Raw genomic sequence first — 24,703 nt, forward strand, 5'->3', positions numbered from 1 at the left:
AGAACAGTAGTTTAACTAAATACATGTTAGAAACCAAGTCTCTGCCTCTTTTCAGCAAACACAGCTAACAACACTAAACAATAAACATTGTAGAATATACTGTCTGCAGTATCTGCTCAAAATGTTGCTCAAAACCTGACTAGAAATTTATTTGAAGGATCATGTTTAAGCTCTTATCTTTAAATCACTTTATTGGTAGCTAATTGAAGTTAGTAGTAGTTTTATGTATTTAAAGTAAGTGTGTGACTTTGGTTGGGTTAAACAATGCTCAGATTCCTTTCCTCAAACCTGTTTACCACCCTGTTTTATGCCTTAGCATAAACCACAGCTTCCCTTTTATAGCGGACATGTGGATTAAACATAAAAATCTGATCTGAACTGTCTGGGCTGAGCTTTTGACAGTCAGTATTATAGAAATTGATCAGTTCTGGTCTTTTCCCAGGAGCCTTCTGATCCAATACATGTTATATCTCCCGAAAATAAACCCACTGCAGCTACAGGTGAGTTTGTGGGATCCTCCTGATTTGAAACACTATACAGAAACATATCTTCCCCACTCACACTAGCTCTCCTCCACGCTCCGCAAAACCAGCGAGCTGATGGGCTGTTTCTCCTAATAGGCGGGACTTTATCCGTGAACCAGCACCATGATTGCCGTTAAGAGCTTTCCCATTCACACAGCGACCTGTCTCCTGATCAATACTGCTTTTTTTATTTAATATAATACTGGAAATTTACGGGAAAATACTAATACGTGAAATACGGGAAATACAGTAGTTTCCCGGCCAAAACAGGTATGACTTTCACACATACACTTACAAAAAAAAAAAAAAGACAAAAAGACACTTTGGACAGTAAGAGCCACAATCCTCCCCCCCACCCCCCACCCCCTGCACGTGCCTGCTGTGTGAGAACAACCTGAGAGTGATCACAGAGTAATCATTAATTAAGCACATTAATTATGGTTCATTTACATCTAGTCCATTAACAGGATTCTTCATTGAGAGTGATGCACACTCAGATGCTGCAATCAGCAGCAGCAGTTGAAAGAACATGATGTATTATTACAAATCTACATTCTTCTCCATTTACTTTACATTAAAAGAAGGAATATTTACAGAACAGACTGATGAAAGATATTGCTGAATGGATCATACGAGTACTGTATACAGTTTAATTTTTTTTTTTTTTTTTTTTTTGAGTAAAGGGTGCCCCCTACTGCAATATATATCAATTACAGTGTGACAAATCTCCAAACTGGTGCATCTTCTGTCACTGTCAATGATAATAGTAAACTTTTGTAATTCAAGTTGGTCTGAAATGTTAAGAGTTAAGAGTTAAAGTGTATGCACTACAGCTGTATACTGGTAAGAATCCAATTATATACAATAAAATACTGGGTGCAAATTAATATAATATGATAAATTGTGATACTGTAAGCAAGTTAGCAGAAACAAAGTGAGCTAATTTAGCTAAACCAAACTAATTATACACTAATTACATCATCATGCCAATAGTACTTCAAATGTTGAGATCATATTATTATGTAGGGCATACCATTATGACCTCCATTGATAATATAGGATCATTTTGTAGTTCTATAATTACAGAATGTAGTTCTGTATCTGTATACTTCATTATCCTCCTTATTTCACCCTGTTCTTCCATACTCAGAACCTCACATGACCACAAAACCACCACAGAGCAGCTGTTATTATTATGCGGGTTGTGGGTCTTTATTATTATCAGCAGTGCTGAAACTATATGGTGGTTTTGTGTTGGTATAAAGGAATCAGGTACAGCAGTGCTGCTGGAGTTTTTAAACACCTCACTAGTGTCACTGCTGGACCGAGAAAAGTCCACTTATCAGAAATGGCTACCTACCTATCCAGGAGCGTCCTGTGGGCATAGCCCTTAATTTGATAGTATAAGTATACTAAGTATAAGGATAAGGTCCAGTTTAAGGTGTATTTGGCTAAAATATAAATATATATTTTGGTTTTGTTGATTAAACTTAGATTTACAACAATTTTTTAGGGTTTTATATTATATTTATTCCACCATTCAACATAGTCAGAGTAGACTCTGAGTAACAGGTGTGTGTGTGTGTGTGTGTGTATGTTTTTGTACAGTGCTCACACTGAGCTGTACTACTGTGTCTCTCCTGGCACAATAATACACAGCCGTGTCTCCAGACTCCAGGCTGCTGATGTCTAAGAACAGCACGTTGCTGCTCGTGTCTCTGGATATTGTGAAACGACTCTTAAAAGAAGATCCAGAGTCTATAGATCCACCACCCCAGATGATCCCGATCCACTCCAAGCCTTTACCTGGAGGCTGCCGGACCCAAGCTGTTCCATAGCTTGTGAGGGAATATCCAGAAATCTGACAGGACAACCTCACAGATTCTCCAGGAGGCTTCACCTGAGCAGGAGACGAGGTCAGACTGATGCTGTGGACGTCTGAGAGGAGGAAATAGGTCAGATACAGAGACTATTAAACAGAATTCATTTCTAGTAGAAGCTACAGAACCTATCAGAGTTCCGGCATGATACAACAGCTGTCCTTCACACTGTATTTACATTTTATAATGAATGGATCATCAGAGATAATATGGATGATAAAATAACCTGTAATACAATCATATCATCACTTACGGGTTAAAGAGGACAGCAGGAGCAGAACAGACCAGCTCAGGATTGTTTTAATAGTCAGTGAGTTTCTAAAGAGACACACTGATCCCTGCATTGTTCCTATTCTGTGATTCTGTCTGTGTGTAAATACAGTATATATGTGTACATATAGTGTGTGTATGAGTGTGTGTCTGTTTTATATACAGCCTGTTGCAGCCGCTGGTTTCCAGTTGGTGGTTTTGCATTAGAGATTTGCATAATTTACATTTCATGAATAAGGAGGGGCTATAAATTAAAGTTGTTTATGTGACCAAATGCAGTTTATAGAGCAGAGATACACAACCCCAATTCTAAAATCATTGGGATGCTGATTAAAATGTAAATAAATCTAAATTAAAACAGAACACAGTGATTTTCACACCTCACAGCCCCACATTTTATTTAAAATACAACATAGAACACATAAAAACAAAAAAATAAAACAAAATATTGTAATAGGGCAATAAAAGGCTGGAAATGTAAGTGCTGCTAATAATAACAGCTGCAATATGAGTCATTCACAACTATGCCAACTACACAACTTTTTAAGTCGTCAGTCGTTGTGCTGTTCACACTATACGTTAACACTATACGACTGATCAGCATCACAGGGTCACAAATTACAATTTTTTCACTGTGAGAAATCACCAACTCATCTAACAGATCTCCAGAAACACGTTCATCACGAGAACACACCAGAGCTGAACACACGAGAACTTCTAATGGCAGGCCAGAGAATCTCTATAGAGGAGAATACGCACTTAAAGTGAGTCCAACATGAATCGTCTCATATGAAGCAACTGATTTAAGAGTTTATAAATTTCTGATCAGTTTTATACAGAAATATGTACTTATGTCCTCAACACAGAACTATATCAAATGTTTCAGTACAGCAGACATAATTTTGTATTGTTTTAAACTCAAGTTATAAACCTTTTAAACATGCTCTACCTGTATCTTCAGGATCAGCTCTCTAGCCAATCAGCTCACAGTAGCAGTAATGCTAGTGCTTTACAATGTAAAACTGGTTTTCTGTAGATAAACTCTAATATACAGGCATGCTTTCTTTGCTTTTTTACTAAAATACATTATTCTAGTTTCTAAAATTAAAGAATAAGTGGTTCATTATTAATTTTTAATTTAAGGATTTTAGCTTTTAGCTCCATTCAACTCATTCATAGAGGACTTACTCGTGAGCTCTTCTAGAGTTTAATAGTAATTTACTGATATAACAGGGGGACAGAAAGTGAGCAGACTCTCCATAAATGGGTTGCATTTTGGACCCATGTTTCTCTCTTTCTCTGTAATTCCATTGGCTGTAGGTAGCTGCTGCTCCTGACTCACAGTCACTGACTGGATCAGATATCTAGCATGCCAAAAATTTGCCAGGCGTCTGCGACTGGTTGACAATTAATCAGCAATGGATCGGCAAGCTTTTTTCAGTAGTTCACAGTCCGTGACTGAGCAAGCACCAAGAGATACACGAAAATCTGGGCTAAAATCATGTAGCGTGAACCATAACTCATAAGACTGGATATAAAAAGAAAATTTTGGAAAGTCTTTCAGATGCAAAGTTGGGCAAAAATCTGAAATAAATGTGCCTTAAAAATTGTGTGTGACAATTTTAGAAAATGATTTTCAACATTAATGTAATGACTACAGCACTGTTATGTGAGAAGGTGGGGGAATCATGGGTCTGCCTCACACCAGGATAAAAACAGCAGTTTTCTGCCTCTGCATGTTTTTGTACAGGCTCTCCTACAGTTTCAGTCACCGTGTGCCAGTATAGCGTACACAGTAATACACAGCTGTGTCTTCAGGCTGCAGATTCTGTCCTTTTAGAAACACTGTGCTGCTGGACGTGTCTCTGGAGATGCTGAACTTGTTCTTTAATGATTCCTTGTAGTTTGTGCTTCCACTCGCATGGATCATTCCAATGAACTCCAGAGCTTTTCCTTCAGCGTGTCGAATCCATGAAGGAGCCTTAGTGCCATCACTGAGAGAATATCCTGAAATCTTACAGGAGACTGTTAAAGCCTCTCCAGGCCTCACCGTCAGTGAGCTGGGCTGATCGTGGTAAACACTGCAGTAAACACCTGTAAATCAGTAATGAGTATGATTAAGATTCACGCTGAATTTAGCATCATTTCAGTAATATAATAAATAAGGATTATAAAGAGACGTACAGGACACCACAGCAGCGAGCAGAGATAACTGATACATGGTGGTTAATCTAGTCGGGGTCACTGTGATTAGAATGGTTTAGCTACAGCAAGCTGTTTATATACACATGATAGGTTGGGAGAATTTGCATATTTACATGCTATACTGGTTAAGCACTGCTAGATATTATAGCATTTACTCTTTCTGAAGCAGAAACACCTCCAAACACTTTCTTTCATATGGAGGCTGTGAACAGAAGTGCTGAATATATTTATTTATTTATTCATTCATTTATATATTCATTTCCTCAGGTAAAAGTGACATGGTGTATTTATGGTGTAAGTTTTTTTTTTTTTTTTTTACACCTGGTAGCATCTAGTGCTCACTTAATAGTATCTAGTGCTCACCTGATAATATCAGGAGCACATCTGGTAGTATCTAGTACTTACCTCATAGTATCTAGTGCTCAGTTTATAATATCTGGAGCACACTTGATAGAATCTAGAGCACATCTGGTAGTATGTAGTGCTCACCTGATAGTGTCTAGTGCTCACCTGATTGTATCTAGTGCTCAGTTGATAATATCTGGAACAAATCTGATAGAATCTAGAGCACATCTGATAGTAACTAGTACTCACCTAATAGTATTAAATGCTCACCTGATTGTATCTATTGCTCACCTAATAGTATCTAGAGCACATCTGAGAGTACCTAGTGCTTACATTAAAATATCTTGTGCTCACCTGGTAGTATCTGGTGCTCATCTGACAGTTTCTTTTGCTCACCTGATAGTATCTGGTGCTCAGCTGATAATATCTAGAGCACATCTGATAGTATCTAGTGGTCTCTGATAGTATTTAGAGCTCATCTGACAATAACAAGCACTCTCCCAATAGTATCTAGTGCTCTCCTGTTTGGAGCACATCTAATATTACCTAGTGGAATGGAAGTATCTAGTGCTCATGTGATAGTATCTGCAGCACAAGCAGTTATTAGGGTTAGGGGTTAAAGACTTTTTCACACAGGGTCATGTAGGTTTAGATTTTTTTTCTCCTTTAAAAATAAAAACCTTCATTTGAAAGCTGAAGAAAACAATATGTGTTGTCTTTAACTAGTATTTAAATTAGTTTGATGATCTGAAACATTTAACAGTAACAAACATGCAAAAAATAAGAAATCATCAAGAAGGTAAACACTGTATATATATATATAAAAAAAAAAAAAATATATATATATATATATATATATATATATATATATATATATATATATATATATATATATATATATATATATATTTATTATAGATAATATACCAAATGTAACAATATACTGTGGTTAATTTCTTGTTTCTAATAATTCCACATACTGTTTTTTGCATTTTGTTAAATGTTTTTTGTGTGTATAATATTAATCTGGTCTTTTTTATGTTCATACTTAGTCTCAAAAGAAAATTTTTTTTTTCTTCTTTTATTAGGTTTATATTTATTAGGTTTAAATTGTTTTATTTTTTAATATTGTGACTGTATACAACAGCTGTTTTAGGTATGGGTGACATAAGACACCCATGGGTGCTGAATAGGGACTGCATCCAGGGCACTATACAAGCTAAACTGTCTATTAAGTATTTTAAATGACAATGAATGATAATGTCAATCAATAGTTCAATATATGTATTACCTGGAACTGAAGTATTAACAGGAATGCTTATTGTTAAAAAATCATGTTACTGTTACTTTTACAACATATCAGTGTAAAATGATGAACTGATTATCCAGTTTCAAAAGCTCTGGGTTTTTGTATGATGGGTGCATTAGTGTGTATCACTGTGAGCCTTTTGCGCAGTAATACACAGCTGTATCTTCAGTCTGCAGATTCTGTCCTTGTAATGTTATTGTGTTAGTTCCAGTGTCTCTGGAGAAGCTGAACTTGTTTTTCAGTTTATCACTGTAAGCTGTGCTCCCACTCCAGCCGATGTATCCAATCCACTCCAGAGTTTTTCCTGCAGGTTGTTTGATCCAAAATGTAGTATAAGTTGTAATAGAATAGGAAACTTTACAGTTGATGGTCAGACTCTGACCTGGTTGAACCATCATGGAACCAGGCTGAGTCAGTTCTTCACTGTGAACACCTGCTGATAAAAAAATAAGACAAAGAAAATTTAGATATTTTGTATATTTGCATTAAGTACGTAAATATTAAAAATTCAATATAACAATAAAAAATATATATAATCTTTAAAGAGTAACTCACATGTTGCAGCTGCTAGCAGGAGCAGTAGAGTTGTAGAGAACATGATGAGAGATGGAGCTGTGGGATGGATCTTCATAGTTCTTCTCAGAGCTTATTATACACAGCCTCTCCTCCTGATTTAAATTGGGGAGTTTATATTTGCTTATCTGTTGATTCATGAGAGGAAAGTGTATTTATGTTATGTAAAATCTTATTACATGTAGGACAAAATATATTTTCTTGAATAAAGTGACAAGATGAATGTAAAACCCTTATGAATTGTAATGTTTTTCTGCATAAACTTGTTATAAAATCTGATCTGATCTTCATCCTAGTCAATGGCATTGACAAATATAATGCGCCTAAAATAATAACATAAAAAATTATGATCTTGCAGGTCTTTGGTGAACAAACTCATTTAACCCTCAAAGTAGTAGAAGAAAAAGTGAGTGAACCCTCCTCCCCGGCAGCAAAGAGCTTAACCATGCACTTCCTGTATCTGTGGATACGACTTCAGGAGTTTTATCTTTAGCTCTGTTGTGTTCTTTGGACGCCTCGAGTGTACGTCTCTCGTCAATTCAATCCATAGCATCTGAGATCTGGGCTCTCACTTCACCACTCCACGTTTTCTAAAGCCATTCTGTAATGTATACTTCCTCCAGTGTTTTGGGTCATTGTCCTGTTGCATCACCCAACTTCTACAGAGTTTCAGCTAATATGATATAAAGTCATTTTTTTTACTATCCTTTAGTTTGGTTGAGGCTTCCTTCATGGTATTTCTCAAATTGCGTAATGACATTTGAATATTAGATATACATACATATTGGACTCCTACAACTTATTATGCAACTTAATAATAGAAGCTGTATGTAATTACACAATAAACTAATGAATGAAGGTATGTGTATAGTATAAATTACCTTTCAAGAAACCTTTGGACATAATGAACACTCACACAGTGTGTGGTTATTTACCTGAGGAGATTGTTGCTGGATGCATTGGTTAGCTTTTAGCCTAGCAGCCTGACTTTAGCCCACTCACCCTGCTTCCCCACTAGTCCTGATATTTGCACACAGATACTGGGGCTGGTCAGCAATTTTCCCTTCTCAAATTGGACCCCCATTAGCCTAACTTTCATATTGGATTTAGCGTAAACAGGCTGGATGTGAAATGTGAGAGCATTAATAAGATGTGAGTCTAAACTGTAAAGTAACCGAGTTTTAGTTTTAAAATTGGCCTGTTTAACAGTGCTGTTTTGATTGTTGATTTTTAATTTTCCAGGAGCCTGTCAGACCCAGTATGTTATAGCTCCCAAAAATAAACCCACTGCAGCTACAGGTGAGTTTGTGGGATCCTCCTGGAGCCACTGCTACTGACTGTTCAGACTGTGTGAGAACAACCTGAGAGTGAACACCTGAACACAGACACAGAGAAATCATTAATAAAGCACATTAAATATGGTTCATATATTCATATTTAGTGCATTAATAGGATTCTTCATTGAAAGTAATTCACGCTCAAATGCTGCAATCAGCAGCAGCAGCAGTTGAAAGAACAGCTGAGGAACATGATGTATTATTACAAATCTAAATTCTTTTCTATTTACTCTACAATTATAGAAGGAATATTTGCATAACAGACTGATGTTGTAAGATATTGCTGAATAGATCACAGAAGCACTATATACAGTTTCATTTAGTTTTTTTGAGTAAAGGGTGCCCCCTACTGCAATATATATGAATTCCAGTGATCTTGAGATAAAAATGAAGTTTCTCTGTTTCTTCTGTCACTGTCACTGATAATAGTAAGCTTTTGTAATTTTAGTTGGTCTGAATTATTTTGAACCTGCTAGAAAAAAAAAGATGGGGTAAGGCGTATGCAGTACGTGAGCTAATTTGGCTAAACCAAACTAATTACAAACTATCACTAAAACCAAACTATCACAAACTATCACTATCATCGTGCCAAGGGAACTTCAAATGGTGACATCATAACATTATGACCTCCTTACTACTCATAGTCAATATTTCAGATGCACTGATCATATAGGAGCACTTAATGCACGTAATTATATAATTACAGATTGTAGTTCTGTATCTGTTTCTCTGTATAATTTATTATTATCCTTATCTCAGCCTGTTCTTTAATGTTCAGGACCCCACAGGACAGACCACCACAGCAGTGCTGCTGGAGTTTTTAATCACCTCACCAGTGTCACTGCTGGACTGAGAAAAGTCCACTAATCAGAAATACCTACCTACCTATCCAGGAGCGTCCTGTGGGCACCATCCATAATTTGATACTATAAGTATAAGGACATGTTTTAGGTGTATTTGGCTAATATACAGCTCTGGAAAAAATAAGAGACACTTAAAAATGATGAGTTTCTTTGTTTTGACCTAATTTATCAATTTGAAAACCTCTGGAATATAATCAAAAGGAAGATGGATGATCACAAGCCATCAAACCAAGCTGAAGTGCTTACATTTTTGCACCAGGAGTGGAATAAAGTTATCCAAAAGTAGTGTGTAAGACTGGTGGAGGAGAACATGCGATGATGCATGAAAACTGTGATTAATATTGATTTCTGAACTCTTAAAACTTTATGAATATGAACTTGTTTTCTTTGCATGATTTGATTTCTGGAAGCTCTGCATCTTTTTTGGTATTTCAGCCATTTCTCATTTTCTGCTAATAAAGGCTCCAAATAACAACATTTTTATTTGGAATTTGGGAGAAATGTTGTCTATAGTTTATAGAATAAAACAACAATGTTCATTTTACTCAAACAAAAACCTATAAATATTTCAGTCAGAGAGCTTTTCTGCCACTGTTTTCTCCTCTCTTAGAATTCATGGCTAAATATAACATCACTATCAACAACACATCTAAAATAATGTATTTGTTGGTTTGAATGCTGTCTCTGGGTTTTTGTATGATGGGTGCATTAGTGTGTATCACTGTGTGTGTATCTTGCGCAGTAATACACAGCTGTATCTTCAGTCTGCAGATTCTGTCCTTGTAATGTTATTGTGTTAGTTCCAGTGTCTCTGGAGATGCTGAACTTGTTTTTCAGTTTATCACTGTAACGTGTGCCCCCACCGCTGTTAATAAAACCAATCCACTCCAGAGCTTTTCCTGCAGGTTGTTTGATCCAAAATGTAGTATAGCCAGTAACTGAATAAGAAACTTTACAGTTGATGGTCAGACTCTGACCTGGCTGGACCATCATAGAACTTGGTTGAGTCAGTTCTTCACTGTGAACACCTGCTGATAAAAAAATAAGACAAAGAAAATTTAGATATTTTGTATATTTGCATTAAGTACGTAAATATTAAAAATTCAATATAACAATAAAAAATATATATAATCTTTAAAGAGAAACTCACATGTAGCAGCTGCTAGCAGGAGCAGTAGAGTTGTAGAGAACATGATGAGAGATGGGAAGCTGTGGGATGGATCTTCATAGATCTTCTCAGAGCTTATTATACTCAGCCTCTCCTCCTGATTTAAATTGGGGAGTTTATATTTGCTTATCTGTTGATTCATGAGAGGAAAGTGTATTTATGTTATGGAATATCTTATTACATGTAGGACAAAATATATTTTCTTGAATAAAATGACAAGACGAATGTAAAATCCTTATGAATTTTAATGTTTTTCTGCATAAACTTGTTATAAAATATAATCTGATCTTCATCCTAGTCAATGATCTTGCAGGTCTTTGGTGAACAAACTCATTTAACCCTCAAAGTAGTAGAAGAAAAAGTGAGTGAACCCTCCTCCCCGGCAGCAAAGAGCTTAACCATGCACTTCCTGTATCTGTGGATACGACTTCAAAAGTTCGGGAGAAAGTTTATCTTTAGCTCTGTTGTGTTCCTTGGACGCCTCGAGTGTACGTCTCTCCTCAATTCAATCCATAGCATCTGAGATCTGGGCTCTCTCACTTGGCCACTCTACGTTTTCTAAAGCCATTCTGTAATGTATCCTTCCTCCAGTGTTTTGGGTCATTGTCCTGTTGCATCACCCAACTTCTATAAAGTTTCATCTAATATAAAGTAACTTTCATATTATCCTGTTAATTTTTCCCTCTTAATATTTGTAATAATGGTAATATCTGTTCATAAAACATTTTGCCTGTACCGCTGTGGAGTGTCCATGTGCTCTTTTGCAAACTTCAGGTGTGCAACAATGTTCTTTTGGTAAGCAGAGGCTTCCTTCATAGTATTCTGCCATAGATACTTTGCTTGTTTAGGATTTTACGGATTGTTGAATCATAAACAAAGATGTTACACCTTTAAATCCTTGTCTGTAACTCATGGTTCACCTCATTGATGAGTCTCTGTTGTGCTCTTGGGGTAATTTTGACTGGGGGTCCACTTGTTGGCAGAAAAGCCACAGTCCCGAATTAAAGCTATTTTTTGCCTTCTAGTAAACTGGTGATATAAAGTTATTAAGTCTTTAAAATCACCACATTTTTGCCTGTATGAAAATCAGTAATTTTTGATTGTAGATCCTCTGATAGTTTTTTTTTTTTGGTGAGGCATGGCTCCCAAAAAAGTCAGTCAGAGTAGCTTTAGTCCACACCTCCAAACTAGCAAGACTGCATTGAGCAATAAGGTCACTGATCCAGTACAGAGTATCACAAAACCCTTTTGGAAACTCAACTCAGATAGGAACTCAAACCTCTAATGCTAGGAGGAGTTGTGGTATTACAATATGCCACTACACATTATGTAATAAGCTTTATTTATATATACCAGTACATAATTCATTTTTTAAACAGCAATAATTAATTAATAACACCCTATATATAAAATAACTTTTTAATCTACAGTACACAGACAACAATGCAAATAATCTGACTTTTTGTTAAGGTGTAGAAGTGTATAAATATGTATAAATAATGTTATATGTCTCTCTGTCTTTATGAACTTTAGCCATCAAAAGTTTTAGGCTAGTTTTATTGCTGGAACTTACAATGGTTGCTGTCAGCCGCAACCACAGCTAGCAAACTAACAAGCTAACAGGATAAACCCAGCACTTAGGCTGAACACACACAAACTCACACAGCGAGCCCCCAATCTCTCCACCCCACACACACACTCACACTAAAACAATGACTTTGTAGTTATCAGTTATAGATGATCAGTATCAAGGTTGGTTGCTCACTCTGTCGGCAGGTGTTGGTGGCAGTTGCTGAATGTAACCAATAAAGTAATTTGAAAGTATTTTAGGTACTTTTAAAATCAAGTAATCCATAAAGTATCTTAGTATCTTACTTTTTAAAGGAGTAATCAGTAATCAGATTACTTTTTCAAAGTAACTGTCAGGTCTGGTGCTGATAGCACCTGTTTTCTGTCTCTCCCACACTCAGTGCTCCCTGCGATCTCCAGTCTCCGAACTACACTACCCAGAATGCTCCACACACTGACATCACACATTCACCTGATCTCAGTACACCCCCTGGAAGTCTGGGATACTAATTTTTCACAGTGTAAATAGCCCTTTCACACGCATACCTTTGCTGAGTATTGATTGGTTTTCTACTTTACAATGCATTTCTATTTCTGCATCTGCACGTGTCTGAGTACTGGCTAGCCTTGACAGTAACTATGCCATCACTGGGACCTATACATTATTAGGCAAGTGGTTAGAATGTTATGGCAGTTGGGTGTAAGAAATTGTTTTCAGCTGTGAATTTATGTGTTAACTTGTACAAACAGTATGTTTTACATGCTGTATATGACTGTATGTGTTAATAATCAGTTTTTGTACAGCTCCTCCTGAGGGCTGCATCACTGTGTGTGGTCTTCTGGCGCAGTAATACACAGCTGTGTCCTCAGTCTGCAGATTCTGTCCAGACAGTGTAACAGTACTGCTGGAGGAGTCTCTAGCAATGCTGAACTTGCTCCTCAGGGAACTTTTGGTGTCTGTTGCGCCGTTACCACATATAGTGGTAATCCACTCCAGAGCTTTTCCTGCAGGCTGTCGTATCCAGTCTGTACAGTAGCTGCTATCAGTTACTGAATATCCTGATACCTTACAGGTTAATGATAAAGACTGACCAGGGGTACTGACCATGGATCCAGGCTGGGTCAGTTCAATACAGTGAATACCTAAATGAAAAACAGTAATAAAAAAAGATAAATTAGCACTAAAATTAAATTTGAACCATTCTCTCATTAATAAAATTTAATCTTCTTAATTAGACTCACATGATGCTGATGCAAGAAGCAAAACTATTGTTGCACAAAACATTTTTGCAGTCTGAAGCTTCTTTAAGAATCTCTTGAATCTTGACTTTAAGGTGGTTCAGGTATTTTCTACACTGTTTTATATATGATGATGATGGTGATGATGATGATGAAAAAAGCATCTTATTTGTATGAGGAAATGTCATCATGGGAGTGACATCATCTTAAACTTTTCTGTATAAAAGCACCCTCTCACGGCTTCTGAAAGCATTGCTTTTCTTTGCTTCTTCATTGACAATTCAATATTATTTATATTTATTTGCATGACCTACTGGCCTTTATTCTACGTTCTCCATATTTACTATTTAAATGTAACTTAAGTTGAATCTTGAATGAAGTGGTACTAAAGTGGTAATAAAGGTCTTATGGTCAGGTAAGTATGGTGAGATAAGTTTGTCCGAAATATTAAGTGGTACAGTATGTTTAGAAAAGTAATGCACCACTGTTAAGCATGGTGGTGGTAGCTTTATGCTCTGCGTATGTTTTGCTGCCACTGAAACTGAAGTATTACACTGAATGTATGGAATAATAAAGAAGGATGACTACCTCTGATATTCTGTAGCATGACCTCAAGCCAGCAGCTGGATGACTAACTGGTCTTTATTTTCTTTTCTCTCCATATTTACTATTTTATTGTTAGTGGAGTTGAGTTGAAATCTTCAGTCTTGACTAAAGTTTGCAGCTGACCACGTGGACAATAAATAAACGTTTTGTGTTCAAGTGAGTATGGTGAGATAAGTTTGTCCAAATTATTAAGTGATATGTTCAGAAAAAAAAATGGTGAGGCACTGCAACGCAATAGAACACTGTAGCTAGCAACTGTTAAGCATGGTGGTGGTAGCTTTACGTTCTGCAGCGTTTTTGCTGCCACTTGAAATGGAGTACTGAACAAAGAAATAATGGAGAAGGATGGAGAAGCAGCTAGATGGTTCAAATTTGAACAGAATTGAGTTTGTCAACAAGACATTGACCCCAAATACACCTTAAAATGGAAAAGCAGGATATTTACAAGGGCCCTATTAAGGATATGTGGACTGTGCTGCATCCTTGCTAAGAAATCAATAGCTTTCTACAAGAGTTCTACCTATTCTGCCAAGAAGAATAACCAGTTATTCAACCAGAATTTAGCCAGTAGCTTTATGATGGTTTCCAAAAGCTTTTTTTGCCAAGGTAGGAGGCATTTAACCAAATAACAGATTAATAGATATAATATTATAACTTATACAGTAAAAGTAAAACTTACAAGCAAATGAATGATGTATGATGTCCATTTATTCTGCTCCAGAAAAACATAATAACTTAATGAAATTATTAAAACAATACACAATACTGCCATTATTATTTAGGTCCATGTCGAAAGCAATTAATCAATATTTACATCATTGCAAGTCATAAGTAGTCCTATGTGACATTTATTCCTGAATATGAATAACCTAATAACATGTAAAGGGGGGCTTGATGCTGGTAGTTTGTGAAATCTTGGTAGTTTGGATCTTCTATTCCTATATTAAATATAGTATAATTTATATGCAATGATTCTTATTGGGTTTTGGGTTCCACAGAAGGTTTCTCTTAATTCTAATATTTAAAAAATATGTAAATAATTTGAAACTCAGTATTTACATCATACATCTGGTGCAGGATGTTTAATTTTATGGTCTTTAGCTCCACCTGTTGTTTGATTAAATGGTAGTGTGCATAAACTAAAACCTAAACCTAAAATGAACCTGTCTATTGAACAAACATGCCAGTTGCCTGTGTGATATTTATTCATCTTTAAATTATGACAAAATCACTTTCAAATGCCAATAAACAATAAACACATTAATAAGAATGTATTATGTGCTTATTTCCTCTCCTTTACCTCTTTAAACAAATAGCTTTAGAGATTCTAGATAATCCTTGATGTTTTAATGGGATTTTACAATACAATTAATTATATTAATAAATCATTGCTCTTCTATTTTAAATCATAAAATGTTATTATTCTTGATATATAGGTTGCAAATAGATTGACCCATCTGTGTCCTCCTCAATTCATTTCACTGGTGTTGCATGTGCTGGAAGATCCAGTGGAGGAGTAAAAATATGTTCTGAAATTAATTTTTTTACTACAATTATGTAACTTTCAACTTTTTTTCATATTTAAGCTATCTTAAGTAAAGCATAGCCTATCAATAAAGCTCATAAAGTTCTTATTTCAGTATCATATTTAGAATAGTTTGGAACAGTGTAAAAATATTTATATGTTTAATATTTTGTCTGCTCAGCTTCATATTGTCTGCAATGAAATTAAAATCTAAGCAAATATCCAAAAAAAGTTAGAAATTGTATAAATGTTTGGGGTTGTAATGTTTTCATGTATATTTTTGTAAGGATTTATTATATATTGTATTATATATTGACCAAATAGGACAATACAATCTGGGTCTCCTCAGATAAATAAAGGTGAATTTAAAGTTTGTTATAAAACATTATTAATTCTTGTTTTTGAACACTTCAATGTTCCAATGTAATTGGCCATAACACAACCCCAATACATAATACATCCTCCCCCTTTTTCACAGTTCGCACAATTTCTGATTGTGGCCAAAAAGTTATATTTTTGATTCATTAACTTGTAGCCAAAAGACATGTTGCATGAACTGTTAATGATTTTGTTGTTGTTGTTGTTACTATGAAACACATAGGGCCCTATTTTAGTGATCTACAGTATAGGCGAGCCGTCAACCGTACAAAGTGCAGTTTGATTTGGGGTGTGTCAGTGTCTTTGCTATCGTAGCGATGGGAAAAGTACACCTTGTACAGCTCGTAATGTGCAAAAGGCATGTGCTAAGTCTAACTATATACTTCTTTTTGCATAGCATAGAATAAACCAGTCAGCGTGTCACTTGTTATTCCCTAAGAACCAGATGCACTCTGACTTTGGCACAGAGGAATACGCTGCCACGCTGTTATTTCATTGTGTATTCTGTTTATTGTTGATATAAATGTTGGATTTGCCTGAACACACCTCATTCACTTTCAGACCACAATGCCCATCCGCACGGTGATGTCAGTAACTTGTTACTTAGTAGTGCATTACTCTACTCTAACCAGTTTTCAGTAAAAAAAAAGTGTAATCTAATGTGTAACTATTTACAATCCAGTAATCAGATTAAAGTTACTTATCTAAGTCAGTTTTTTGTCATTTTCCTTAATGAAAAGATCTATTTTTGCTTTTTTTTTCTTGCGTCTCAGGGAGTGACGTCTGGACTACGTAAAAATTAAGTCACGTTTTCAGCATGAGGACAACTCACGTGTACTCCATAAAGTAACTAACTTACTTTTTAAAAGAGTATATATTCCTAAACTCCATCACTATTTTAATGGCGCAATGCAAGGTGTGAAAATAGACTGTTTATGAGGGGGGTAAGATAGCAGTGAGAATCGTGACATGCTTTCTTATTTGCTGAAAATACTGTTTTATGTTTGCTTAACGTTTGATTAGCTACAGAAACTGTGTTTATTGCTTCTCATAAAAGCCCAAACTTTTGAAAAATACTGTATATACCTGGAAAGAAAAGATATTTTTTGTTATTATTCCTTTCTTTTTTAATGTAAAAATGTATTGATTGATATATTCATACTCAAGGCAAGCAGGAGATATAGTATGTGATAATGAACTACAGTGAAACTACAGCACATTTCTCTTATGCTGAGAGGAGCACTGAGGGCAGCAGTGAGTTGTGGAGGAGGTTTTTGTACAGCTGTTCTGCATGGTTGTATCATTGTGTGTGTGTGGCGCAGTAATACACAGCTGTGTCCTCAGTCTGAGAGTTCTGGCCTCGTAAATACACTGTGTTGATGGAAGTGTCCTGACTGAGGCTGATCTTGCTCTTCACTGAGTCTTTAATATTAGTCCTATCATCATTACACAGATATCCCAGCCATTCCGGAGCTTTCCCAGCAGGCTGCCGGATCCAGTGTATACAGTAGCTTGATTGTGAAATTTTACAGGAGATGGAGAACGATTCTCCAGGTTTAACAACCAAAGAGCCGGGCTGAGTGAGTTCCAGACAGTCTACACCACCTGAGAACAACAGTGAGAGAACACAGTGTTTCAGACCCTTTTCATAAACATGTAGAAATTCATACACCGTTATACTTACCATATACTGCTGTTATGATCAGCAGCAGCAACACTGAGGAGATCATTGTTCACCTGAATGAAGATGCTCTTCTTCTATCTAACATCTCATCCAGCAGATCATCTTTATATGAGGGAGGCTGGTAGAGCAATTTGCATTTAGAGTAGTGCATGTTCACCAAATACAATAAATGTGCAAAAGTATTGGAACAGCTCATCAGATCAATCATTGTTTATTTTGTATAAATATTGTTTAAAAAGAGTTTATTCTGCTTTTGTTTTTGAACATTTTAAGATCTTAATCATTTTCTCACATATCGGATGAAAAACTTGAGATCATCTGCTCATCTTTGCTCCTCAAAGACCCAACCTTTCATAGATCCTGTTTTTTTTTTACCAAATCATAATTACAAGAACTTCTTAAAATCACCTACTTTAAATCACATCATTTAGGTTTTCTCTTTTTTCATACTGTCCCATTTTTTTATTTGGTCTTGTACAATGTTTTTTGTTGGTTTGCTGGTTAGGACATCTTAGGACATCACTCAATAAACTCTTTGAAACAGTCTTGTATTTTTTTTTTTTTTTTTTGGTGTGGATAATAATGAGGCTAGCCTTCAGATTCTAATAGTTTGATGTATCCAGGCAGTACTCATGTGAGCAGGTTGATTTTATCAGCTTGTTTTATGGAGCTTGTTGCACTTTTCTCCATTTGTTGAACTTTAGCTCCACCCGCTGTTACATTATGACAATATGCTTTACAAATATGATCATGAACTTTTTTTTTGCATGTTTTGAAATGATATTTGATTCAGTGATATTTGCTTAATTTTAGGTTATGAGTATAAGAGGGGTTTCCACATACTTGATTATATAATGTACAATTCAACATCAAATCATTTGTCCTCTGCATTCTACAGTGCAGTAACTAGGTTCCTAACAATTATTTTTAAATATCATGTTCTATGTTTACTAAAATCGTAATTTATATATACAGTACAGGCCAAAAGTTTGGACACACCTTCTCTTTTTCAATGCGTTTTCTTTATTTTCATGACTACAATTTACATTGTAGATTCTCACTGAAGCATCAAAACTATGAATGAACACATGTGGAGTTTTATGTACTTAACAAAAAAAGGTAAAATAACAAAAAAAAAAATGATATTCTAGTTTCTTCAAAAATAGCCCCCCTTTGCTCTGATTACTGCTTTGCACACTCTTGTCATCATTCTCTCAATGAGCTTCAAGAGGTGGCCACCTGAAATGAAAAGTTTTCCAACAGTCTTGAAGGAAGGAGTTCCCAGAGGTGTTTATTAGCACTTGTTGGCTCTTTGCTTTCTTCACTCTGTGCTCCAGCTCACCCCACCCCAAACCATCTGTTTTGATGCTTCAGTGAGAATCTACAATGTAAATAGTCATGAAAATAAAGAAAACGCTGCATTGAATGAGAAGGTGAGAATGAGAACTTTTGGCCTGTACTGTATAGCAATCTAGAAAATTGTTTACTGTATTTTTCAGTTTACATACAATATATATTACATATTAAGTTACACATAATGTGTATACAAATACTTTGATTTATCAGAGTATTTATAACTTTTGACCCCATCAACAGTTTTTTTTCTGCCACACTGTTAGTTGCCTATAAGCTTCTTTCCCCCCCTTTTTGCTACAACCTTGTATAGTAAAGAATTACAGATTCACTGCTGTACATTTGCCCTTTAAATAGAATTAATGCAATAAAGAACATCATTCTTGCCAAACGTGTTTTTATTAAACGTGTTTGTATTAAAAATAACACTGCATAATAAGACAAAATAGTGCAAAATAAAATAACTTTAAATATAATGACTTTAAAGTGCTACCTGTTTTTAAATACTGTACATATTAAAGTAAGAACCATTCAAGGCGTATTACCTGCCAAATGTGTTCTTTTTAAAATCATTTGTAAATAATCACGTGAAATATATTCTTGCCTCTTCCCGTAGCTCTTCTCCTATTGGTTGTTGACATCACTATTGTTAACGTCACTATTTGCGTGAGCCGAGTCTCAAGACTTGCGATACTATTAAACACGGTTGATTTTATCGGAGCGCCTTATAATATAATCCGGTGCGCCTTGTTTATGAAAATTGACCAGAAAATAGACATTTATTGATAGTGCATCTTATAATCCAGTGCGCTTTATGGTCCGAAAAATGCATTCTTTATTCCATACTTTAGGCCCTGTTGGAAAATGTTTTGGCTACAAGCATTGTGGTCATCAGTGAGCTGTTGGAGTTTTTGTTCAGCTGTTCTGCATATTTGAATCACTGTGTGAATCTGGCGCAGTAATACACAGCTGTGTCTTCAGTCTGCAGATTTTGTCCTTGTATTGTTACTGTGCTAGTTCCAAGGTCACTAGACATTTTGAACTTGTTTTTTAGTTTGTCATTGTAAGCTGGAGGACTTGCTGTCTCATCACTGGCAGTGTATCCAATCCACTCCAGATCTTTTCCTGCAGGTTGTCTGATCCAGGCTGTATAATAGCTATAAACTGAATATGAAACTTTACATTTGATGGTCAGACTCTGACCTGGCTGGACGGTCATAATCAGGCTGGGTCAGTTCTTCACAGTGAACCCCTGCGGATCATAAATACACATTTACAAGGTTAAATTTAGTAATGATATTATGAAAGGATTCAGTCTGAGATAAAGCTGTTATTTACAGAGTAAGTAACTCACAGGAAGCAGCTGCCAGCAGGAGCAGCAGAGCTGTAGAGAACATGGTTTGAGTTGATGTTGGACCTGCAGGATCTTTTCTGCCCTCCAGAGGTTCAGAGAGACTGTCTCACCTCTGATTATAAGTCAACAAGTAATAGTTTACATACATAATTAATTATTCATACAGAGGCGTTGCATATTCTAGAAGTGTAAAGAACCCCCAACTGTTTTTAACCTCAGTGCTTTCACTGTTAGATAGGCTGATAATGGATGTTCTTCATGTTTCATTTCATAAAAATCTTTGATCATTCATCAGCAATTTAGTTGTTAGAAATGATCTGGATTTCTGCATTGATTTCTCATAAAATGTAATGTAATTATCATTAATGGGCAAACCATATTCTGTGAGTGTTTGTTAATGTGCTCAATAATAGTGTGTTATTGGTTTACTTGGATTTGTATTGGATCATTCATTACATTTCCTAGCAACTCTAAATTAAACAGCTTGTCTTCTAGCAGAAGCTTTTCTTTCTGGACTTTGGGCTGTTTCTTTTCGACTAGACAACTTGCAGCAATATAAGGTAACAGGAGTTTTGCATTTATTGTATTACCTAAAAGACTTAACACTGACAGATTGACAACCTTTTTTGAATGGAGTATAAAGCCATGGCATGTGCTTTGTGATCTTATTCTGTTTGGTTAAATTCCATTGAATTTATTTTCATTAGTAGTTAGTGTTCTCCTCCAAGCATGTTAAGGTGTTAAGCTGACCAATGATGTTGCATTATCAGGAGTTTAAAGCTGATGTCTGTAAGTTTTGGAATTTGGGGGATTTAGAGACCTTTCTGGTGAGAACTGGTAAGTGCACAGTATGCGGAAGAATAAATAAACTGGGCGGGTGTGACGTGGTCTCCTTTCAAAGCGGATGAATCCGTTGGCAGGTTATATACAGCTCTCAGTTTTGTTAGTGTAATTACTGTATTACTGTAAGTTTTAAATGTTTGTAATGCAGTTTTGACACATATTGTGAGATGCTGAGATGATGAAAGTCATCTGAGCATCACCTTTAAGGAAAGTTTAGTCTAGGACTAGGCTTAATCCCCATCTGGGACAATGCTCCTGAGTGTGTTTACATGCTCTCAATAATCCAATCATAATCAGATTTCTATAGTAAACACCTGACTATATAAGTAATTATGTAAACAGCATAATCCAGTTTCTCCAGTCAGGTTCAAATCTAACCAGAGAAATCTGATCAGATTTCTCACAGTATGTATGTGGGTTTCTCAGTAGGTGCATGCACATACATTTATCAAAATAAAAAAAATAAAAATAAAAGGCACAGACACAAAAAAAACAGCTTGCAGCAATATAGAGAAAGCAGTTAAAAGGGCATCAATATTAACTACTAGAAACGATTAAAAAGTAAAATAAAAAACAAGATCCATATAGACCGAATTAGTAAGTAATTCAGTAATGATTACACAAATTATTTCAAAAAGATGCAACAGAAAGTATGAAGTTTACATTACATTCTTCTGTGAGATTACCTGGTTACCTGGATGCATAGTAGAAATCCAAGTATTGTCTGACCTAGGATGTTCCATTATCTGATCACCCAAATTAATTTAAATGTGTTAATAGATTTACTCACACAACCTGATTACACTGACAAATGCCATTTTCAGGTTTGCTTACTTTTAAAAAACTGGTTTTGTAATTTTGTGTGATCAAATGATATCATTCTAGCAAACAGTATGATTATATAATTATAACAAACCATATAAAATTACACTTGTTTGTGTTTTATTTATTTATTTATTTATTTGTTCTTGACTCCAAACCAGCAAAAAGAAAACAATTGTATAACTTAAAAAGCACAAAGCTTACTTAAAACATAATATATATGAAACAAAATCAGTTACATCATATATCACACAAAAAGTCCAAACATACTGACAAAGTCTAACATGAAATCATCCACAATATACACCATTTTTATCAGTAAATATTACAAAAATGAAAATAGCATTATTGTCTAGGATTTACGTAATTAGTGAATAATTGAGTGAACATGTGTTCATTATATTTTGTGAATAACTCAAACTCTACATGCCAAAGGGTTTTTGTATGATGGGTGCATTAGTGTGTATCACTGTGTGTATCTTGCGCAGTAATACACAGCTGTATCTTCAGTCTGCAGATTCTGTCCTTGTAATGTTACTGTGTTAGTTCCACTGTCAACAGACATGCTGAACTTGTTTTTCAGTTTATCACTGTAAAGTGTGCCACCGCTACTGATAAGTCCAATCCACTCCAGAGCTTTTCCTGCAGGTTGTCTGATCCAGGCTGTATCATAGCTAGAAACTGAATAAGAAACTTTACAGTTGATGGTCAGACTCTGACCTGGACGGATGATCATAGAATCAGGCTGAGTCAGTTCTTCACAGTTAACACCTGTAGATCATATTGCACAGTATATGAAATACATACATTATAATATTATAATATCATATTATTGAGATTATTGTAACATTCAGTCTGAGATAAAGCTGTTATTTACAGAGTAACTCACAGGAAGCAGCTGCCAGCAGGAGCAGCAGAGCTGTAGAGAACATGGTTTGTGTTGATGTTGGACCTGCAGGATCTTTTCTGCCCTCCAGAGGTTCAGAGAGAGGGTCTCACCTTCACATTTATATCCGGAGGGAATGCTTACATTTGCATACATTATAATTATTCATTAGGGGAGTTGCATATTCTAGAACGTTACTGTCAGTGTGCATTTACTTTATGTTTAATTGCTTTATTTACTTTATGTTTAATTGAATATTATCATGTTTTTAATTCAAGAAGTGCATGATTAGTCAGCAGCAATTCAAAATGTCAAAGTTTAATTAATTAATTAATTGTAATAAACTATATTATTAACCAGTGATCGGAACACAGCCGCTCCACACAGTGTCCTGATTGGTGATTGGTTCCCCCGAAACCCCTCGCTCTGAACCTCACACAGCTGATTCACACAGCAGCTCCTCCTCTTTCTCTTACTGAGTAAACATCATTTATAGGAAAAGTTCAGCTGTGCTACCATGGAAATTTGATCAGTAGCTAAGGTGTTTCAGATATACTGGCCACAAACGTCCTTCTTCCTCGTGCTGCGAGACACAATTCATACAGCCTTCACTGCATTTTACTTACTATTAAACTAATGGGTAATATTAGCCGTGTAAATACATTTTATTTATAAATTAACATTACTCCAGCACGAACGAATAATGGATTAGTAAACACACAGTTTAAAATCTCACTGTTTCTGTAAGAAAACCATGAAGGCAAAATTCTCCTCTGTCTCTGTTTATACAGCGATTACTTTGAGTTTTAAGTTTCTAACAGCTAGAGGGTTTGTTGTGCTGGATATTTTTCAACATACATCAAGATATTATTTGACTAAATCGTTCAATAGGTTCACTTACTTTTTCTAGCCTGCACTGGGGAGGCTTACTCAATTAAGTCCTCAATAAAAGACATGAATAGTAGATCTGCAGAATATTATTTATGTGTTATTACACTAGTTAGATAGTTAATCTTTGTCAATAGTATATAATGTGACTAAATTATAATGAGACAATATTTTATTAGTAACATTTTTGCTACAGTACATAATCATTTGCTTAAATGCAAACACCTTTGTTCTTTTCACTTGAAAGAGGTGAATGATGATATGATGTAACAGGTCTAGATAAAGGTGATTATAATTTTCTTATGATTATAAAGACTTTAGACTGACAGCACTTCTTCGAATACATTTAAAAACGTGTCATATACAACAAATGCATTTATTTCTGGGTTTATTGTCATGCAGTAGTGGCCCAAAGCAGAGTGGAACTCTGTGGTGCTGAGTGAAATTGAGCAGTGTGGGCGTGGCTGTGCTTGTTTGTGCTGAATTTTCACCTTTGTTTAAATGACAGTATTCACTTTTTATATTTCCACACGCAAAATTTGCATACACCCCGCCCACTAGTGAAAACCCAGGTTGAAGGTGCTGGAACAGTGAAATGAGACGTTGATTTTAGAAGAATATGGTGTGGTTCATAATAGAGAGCAGCTGATTATCTATATACTCTGTTAGTTATAGATATATGGATTTGTTATAACACCTTTTCTTATGTCAGTATCCTTAGAAAAGGGCTTAAATTTGAAATTTTAAGAAGAGAAATCTAAAAAGAGCTAACAAAAGGAACCCATGCTAGACCAGAAGCGAATGCTAGCTGAACCTAACATTTACTCTCTCATAAATTCTTACAAAAATAAACTGGACTACCCTGTGGAGAACTCGCCCACACTGAAGCACTGGAGTCAAAGTGGACGATTGGTTATTTGTTAAGGTGAAGCAAGCTGACTACATTTCTTGGAAATTATTACTGTATATAAAAAGCAGGCTTGGCAATGTTAAAGTGTTAATGCATGCGATTAATTTGCAACCAGTAATGCGTTATTATTTTTTTTATTACAAATTAATTACGCAACCAAGTTTGACCCCAA

At 35.5% G+C, this 24,703-nt stretch overlaps 4 gene segments (V, D, J or C); all 4 read right to left on the reverse strand.

The window, feature by feature from the left end:
- Positions 1 to 557: 557 nt before the first annotated feature.
- On the reverse strand, positions 558 to 2,748 carry LOC125784520 (Ig heavy chain V region MC101-like). The segment is given in 3 exon segments: positions 558 to 692; positions 2,140 to 2,462; positions 2,658 to 2,748. Coding segments are annotated over 3 exon segments (549 nt in total).
- Positions 2,749 to 4,442: 1,694 nt separating this feature from the next.
- On the reverse strand, positions 4,443 to 4,895 carry LOC111190153 (immunoglobulin heavy variable 3-66-like). The segment is given in 2 exon segments: positions 4,443 to 4,768; positions 4,859 to 4,895. Coding segments are annotated over 2 exon segments (363 nt in total).
- Positions 4,896 to 6,658: 1,763 nt separating this feature from the next.
- Positions 6,659 to 7,155, reverse strand: LOC125784363 (Ig heavy chain V region 914-like). The segment is given in 2 exon segments: positions 6,659 to 6,966; positions 7,089 to 7,155. Coding segments are annotated over 2 exon segments (351 nt in total).
- A 9,936-nt stretch (positions 7,156 to 17,091) lies between these two features.
- LOC125784521 (Ig heavy chain V region 3-6-like) lies at positions 17,092 to 17,548 on the reverse strand. The segment is given in 2 exon segments: positions 17,092 to 17,396; positions 17,476 to 17,548. Coding segments are annotated over 2 exon segments (351 nt in total).
- Positions 17,549 to 24,703: the final 7,155 nt, after the last annotated feature.

This window comes from Astyanax mexicanus, chromosome 19 (assembly GCF_023375975.1).
Source record: "Astyanax mexicanus isolate ESR-SI-001 chromosome 19, AstMex3_surface, whole genome shotgun sequence".
In the NCBI taxonomy this organism is placed as follows: Eukaryota; Metazoa; Chordata; class Actinopteri; order Characiformes; family Acestrorhamphidae; genus Astyanax; species Astyanax mexicanus.